We start from the raw sequence: 5,897 nt of genomic DNA, 5'->3' as shown, positions 1-5,897 counted from the left end.
CCCAATTCCGGCCCCATCATCTCGGACGTGACCGAGCTGCCCCCGTCCAGCCCCGAGGCCTCCCCGGGAGGGAGCCTGGACGGAAGGTGGGGATCATTCCGGAAAATTCCATGGGAATGGTGGGGAGAATTCCCAAAATTCCATGGGAATGGGAGCCTGAAATCCCTGGGGATAGGGGAGGGCAGGTGGGGAGAATTCCCGGAAATTCCATGGGAATGGGAGCCTGAAATCCCTGGGGATAGGGGAGGGCAGGTGGGGAGAATTCCCGAAAATTCCATGGGAATGGGAGCCTGAAAATCCCTGGGAATGGGATCCTGAAATTCCCTGGGAATGGGATCCTAGAAATCCCTGGGAATGGGGGAGCACAGGTGGGAGAGGATTCCCAAAAATTCCCTGGGAGTGGGGGAAATGAGCTGGATTATTCCTGTTTCCCATTCCCCCTCCCCATTTCCATTTTTCCCATATTTCCCATTCCCCGTTCCCATTTTTCCCATTTCCCCTATTCCCGTTTTTCCCATTCCCATTTTCCCCATTCCCCATTTCCCCCATTTTTCCCGTTTCCGTTCCCCATTTTTCCCCATTCTCATTTTTCCTATTTCCCATTTTTCCCATTCCCTTTGTCCCATCCCCTTTCCCATTTTTCCCATTTCCCAATTTTTCCCATTTTTTCTCATTTTTCCCATTTCCATTTCTCCCTTTTTTCCTGTCCCCATTCCAATTTTTCCCGTTTCGCATTTTTTCCCATTTTCCCCATTTCCCATTCCCATTTTTCCCACTATTTTCCCTGTTCCCATTTTCCCCATTCCCATTTTTCTTATTTTTCCCATTATTCTTCCCATTTTCCCCATTGTTTTTCCCATTGGTTTCCCCATTTTTCCCATTATTTTTCCCATTTCTCCCATTATTCTTCCCATTGCTTTTCCCATTGGTTTTCCCATTGTTTTTCCCATTGTTTTTCCTATTTTTCCCGTTATTTTTCCCATTTCCCCCTTTTTTTTCCCATTGTTTTTCCAAATTTTCCCATTATTTTCCCATTTCTCCCATTATTCTTCCTATTTCCCCCATTGCTTTTCCTATTGTTTTTCCCATTTTTCCCATTGTTTTTCCCATTTTTCCCGTTATTTTTCCCATTTCCCCCATTGTTTTTCCCATTATTTTCCCGTTATTTTTCCCATTTTCCCCATTGCTTTTCCCATTGTTTTTCCCACTTCCCCCATTGTTTTTCCCATTGTTTTTCCCGTTTTTCCTGCTATTTTTCCCATTTTCCCCATTGTTCTTCAATTTCCCCCATTATTTTTCCCATTTTCTCGATTATTTTCCCCATTTTTCCCATTATTTTTCCCATTTCTCCCATTATTCTTCCTATTTCCCCCATTGTTTTCCCCATTGTTTTTCCCATTTTTCCCGTTATTTTTCCCATTTTCCCCATTGTTTTTCCATTTCTCCCGTTATTTTTCCTATTTCTCCCATTATTTTTCCCATTTTCCCCATTGCTTTTCCCATTGTTTTTCCCATTTTTCCCATTGTTTTTCCCATTATTTTCCCCATTTTTCCCATTATTTTCCGCATTGTTTTTCCCATTGTTTTCCCCATTCTTTTTCCCGTTATTTTCCCCATCGTTTTTCCCATTATTTTCCCCATTGTTTCCCCTCCCAGGAGCAGCCCGGCGATCCGGATCAAGGAGGAGCCTCCCAGCCCCACGCGGAGCCCGCAGGTGGAGGAGCCCAAGAGCGCCGGGAATTCCGGGAATTCCGGGAATTCCGGGAATTCCGAGACCCCCCTGTCCCCCTCCACCTTCATCGACTCCATCCTGCGGGAAAACGACTCTGGAGCCGCTCCCGGGAATCCCCAATCCCAGGAAAAGTGCCTGAGCGTCGCCTGCCTCGACAAGTGAGCCACGCCATTCCCAAAACTCCCAGAATTCCTGGAATTCCCAGCCCGGGGAAAGTGGGAATGGGGAGGAAATCCCAGAATTTCCAGCTCCGGGGAAAAAAGTGGGTGTGAGGTGGAATTCCCAGAAATCCTGGCTCTGGAAAAGCTGGGAATTGGGATGGAATTCTCAAAATTCCTGGAATTCTCAGCTTGGGAAGAGAGGGGACCACGGCAGAATTCCTGGAATTCCCAAAATTCGTGGAATTCCCAGCTCGGGGAAAGTGGGAATGGGGAGGAGTTCCTGAAATTTCCAGAATTCCCAGATTGGGAAAAGCAGGATTGGGATGGAATTCCCAGAATTCCCCAAACTCACAGAATTCCTGTCTTGGGAGAAGTGGGAATGGGGCAGAATTCCTGGAATTCCCAGTTTGGGAAAAGCAGGATTGGAATGGAATTCCCCAAAATTCCTGGAATTCCAGCTGAAGGACAGTGGGAACAGGGTGGAAATTCCCAGAATTTCAGGAATTCCCAGCTCGGGAAGAGTGGGTGTGGGGCAGAATTCCCATTCCCAGCGTTTCCTGACCCCGTTCCCAGCCCTGATCCCAATCCCGGTTTCTCAGAATTCCCAATCCCGGTTTCCCAATCCCGGTTTCCTGGCCCCAATCAATCCCAGTTTCCCAATCCCCATTTTGTGCTTCCATTCCTGGTTTCCCAATCCTGGTTTCCCAAAATTCCCATTCCTGGTTTCCCATTCCCTAAATTCCCATTCCCAAAATTCCCATTCCCAAAATTCCCATTCCCGGTTTCCCATTCCCGGTTTCCCATTCCCGTTATTCCCGGTGTGTTCTCTTGAACCCGTTCATTCCACTGCCTGCCTGGTGTTCGTTCCTCTTATTCCCATGTTTGTTCATTCCCGGTGTTGTTCCTGTTGTTGTTGTTCATTCCCGGTGTTCACTCCCATTGTTGTTCGTTCATTCCCGCTGTTCGTTCATTCCTGTTGTTGTTCATTCCGGGTGTTCACTCCCATTGTTGTTGTCCATTCCCGGTGTTCGTCCATTGCCGGTGTTCATTCATTCCTGTTGTTGTTCATCATTCCCGGTGTTTGTTCATTCCCGGTGTTTGTTCATTCCCGGTGTTCGTTCATTCCCGGTGTTCGTTCATTCCTGTTGTTGTTCATTCCGGGTGTTCACTCCCATTGTTGTTCATCATTCCTGGTGTTGTTCGTTCCTGGTGTTCGTTCATCACTCCCGTTGTTATTCCCGTTGTTGTTGATCATTCATTCCCGTTGTTGTTGATCGTTCCCAGCGTTGCTGTTCCTTCATTCCCGCTGTTGTTCATTCCTGGTGCCTGTTCCTTCCCGTTGTTGTTCGTTCCTGGTGTTCATTCCCGGTGTTGTTCATTGTTCCCGGTGTTTGTTCCCGTCAGTCCCATTGTTCATTCCTGGTGTCATTCCTGGTGTTGTTGATCATTCCCATTGTTGTTTTTCATTCCCATTGTTATTTCCATTCCCGTTGTTGTTATTCCCATTCCCGCTGTTCATTCCCGTTGTTGTTATTCCCATTCCCGCTGTTCATTCCCGTTGTTGTTATTCCCATTCCCGCTGTTCATTCCCGTTGTTGTTATTCCCATTCCCACTGTTCATTCCCGCTGTTGTCATTCCCATTCCCGGTGTTGTTGTTCATTCCCGCTGTTGTTCATTTCCATTCCCGTTGTTGCTCATTCCCATTCCCGCTGTTCTTGTTCATTCCCGTTGTAAAATTCCCAAAAATTCCCAAAAATTCCCAAAAATTCCCAAAAATTCCCACTGGGAACTGGGTCCAAAAATCCCCAAAATCCCCAGTGCCCACTGGCAATTCCCAGCCCATTCCCGGTGGGAATTCCCAGGATAAACCAGTCCCTGCTCGACGTGAGCACTCCCAAAAATTCCCAAAAATTCCCAAAAATTCCCAAAAATTCCCAAAAATTCCCAAAAATTCCCAAAAATTCCCAAAAATTCCCACTGGGAACTGGGTCCAAAAATCCCCAAAATCCCCAGTGCCCACTGGCAATTCCCAGCCCATTCCCGGTGGGAATTCCCAGGATAAACCAGTCCCTGCTCGACGTGAGCACTCCCAAAAATTCCCAAAAATTCCCAAAAATTCCCAAAAATTCCCAAAAATTCCCAAAAATTCCCAAAAATTCCCAAAAATTCCCACTGGGAACTGGGTCCAAAAATCCCCAAAATCCCCAGTGCCCACTGGCAATTCCCAGCCCATTCCCGGTGGGAATTCCCAGGATAAACCAGTCCCTGCTCGACGTGAGCACTCCCAAAAATTCCCAAAAATTCCCAAAAATTCCCAAAAATTCCCAAAAATTCCCAAAAATTCCCAAAAATTCCCAAAAATTCCCACTGGGAACTGGGTCCAAAAATCCCCAAAATCCCCAGTGCCCACTGGCAATTCCCAGCCCATTCCCGGTGGGAATTCCCAGGATAAACCAGTCCCTGCTCGACGTGAGCACTCCCAAAAATTCCCAAAAATTCCCAAAAATTCCCAAAAATTCCCAAAAATTCCCAAAAATTCCCAAAAATTCCCAAAAATTCCCACTGGGAACTGGGTCCCAAAATCCCAAAAATCCCCAAAATCCCCAGTGCCCACTGGCAATTCCCGGCCCGTTCCCAGTGGGAATTCCCAGGATAAATCAGTTCCTGCTCCACGTGAGCGCTCCCAAAAATTCCCAAAATTCCCACTGGGAACTGGGTCCAAAAATCCCCAAAATCCCCAAAATCCCCAATGCCCACTGGGAATTCCCAGGATCCCAGCCTGTTCCCAGTGGGAATTCCCGGGATAAATGTGTCCCTGCTCGATGTGAGCCTGACCACTGAAATTCCCAAAAACCCCAAAATTCCCAGAAAAAAAAAACCCCAGAATTCCCAAAAATTCCAACTGGGATCTTCCAAAATCCCCAATTCCCAGTGGGAATTCCCAGGATCCCAGCCCGTTCCCAGTCAGGAAATTCCCAGGATAAATCCGTCCCTGCTCGATATGAGAATTCCCAGAAACCCCAAAATTCCCTAAATTCCCAAAAATTCCAACCGAGAATTCCCCAGAATCCCCAATGCCCGTAATCCCCAATTCCCAGTGGGAATTCCCAGGATCCCAGCCCCGTTCCCGGTCTGGGGGTGGGGTTTTCCCGGGAATTCCCAGTCTGGGGATGGGATTGTCCCAAGAATTCCCGGTCTGGGGATGGGATTTTTGCCAGGAATTCCCATTCTCGGGACAGGTTTTTCCCAGGAATTCCCATTCCGGGGCAGGGATTTCCCGGGAATTCCGGCGTTCCCGGTTTTCATTCCCGCTTTTCCCGGCAGCTCTTCAGCCCCTCGGTGGCGGTGCCGGACGTGACCCTGCCGGACCTGGACAGCAGCCTGGCCAGCGTGAGCCCCAAAATCCTTGGGAATTCTCGGGAATCCTTGGGAATTCTCAGGAATTCTGGGAATTCTCAGTCACCACCACCCCCTCCGAAAAGGGCAAATCCCAAATTTTCCAGCCCCTGGGATTCCCATTTCAGCCTCCACAGGGTGGGAATTCCCAGGAAATTTCCTGGAATTCCCAGGGAAAATCTTGGGATTGGGATTGGGATCGGGGCTGGGATTGGGATCAGGGTCAGGGCTGGGATTGGGATCAGGGTCAGGATCAGGATTGGGGCTGGAATTGGAGTTGGGATCAGGGCTGGGATTGGGATTGGGGCTGGGATTGGGATTGGGATTGCACTGGGGGCTGGGATTGGGATTGGGATCAGGGCCAGGATTGGGATCGGGCTGGTGTTGGGATCGGGGCTGGGATTGGGATTGGGATTGGGATCAGGATCAGGGCCAGGAATGGGATCGGGGCTGGGATTGGGATCAGGGCTGGGATCGCAGTCAGGGCTGGGATTGGGATCGGGATTGGGATCAAAACTGGAATTGGGATTGGGTTCAGGGCTGGGATTGGGATTGGGATTGGGATCAGGCTGAGGATTGGGATTGGGATTGGGGCTGGGATTGGGAT

General features: G+C 48.8%; 1 protein-coding gene across 1 annotated transcript in view; it reads left to right on the top strand.

Moving 5' to 3' along the window:
* Positions 1-6: 6 nt before the first annotated feature.
* LOC102033748 (heat shock factor protein 1-like) overlaps positions 7-5,897 on the top strand; it is a gene marked incomplete at its 5' end in the record, with an annotated part of 9,462 nt that continues 3,571 nt past the window's right edge. The window contains 4 exons of the mRNA XM_031065781.1: positions 7-86; positions 1,657-1,890; positions 3,757-3,778; positions 5,219-5,284. Of these exons, the coding sequence (XP_030921641.1) occupies positions 7-86; positions 1,657-1,890; positions 3,757-3,778; positions 5,219-5,284 (402 nt within the window). The remainder of the gene's footprint in view (positions 87-1,656; positions 1,891-3,756; positions 3,779-5,218; positions 5,285-5,897) is intronic.

This window comes from Geospiza fortis, unplaced genomic scaffold (genome assembly GCF_000277835.1).
Source record: "Geospiza fortis unplaced genomic scaffold, GeoFor_1.0 scaffold1767, whole genome shotgun sequence".
In the NCBI taxonomy this organism is placed as follows: domain Eukaryota; kingdom Metazoa; phylum Chordata; class Aves; order Passeriformes; family Thraupidae; genus Geospiza; species Geospiza fortis.
Note: the sequence above shows the minus strand (reverse complement) of the source record. Positions and strands in the feature narration are given on the sequence as shown.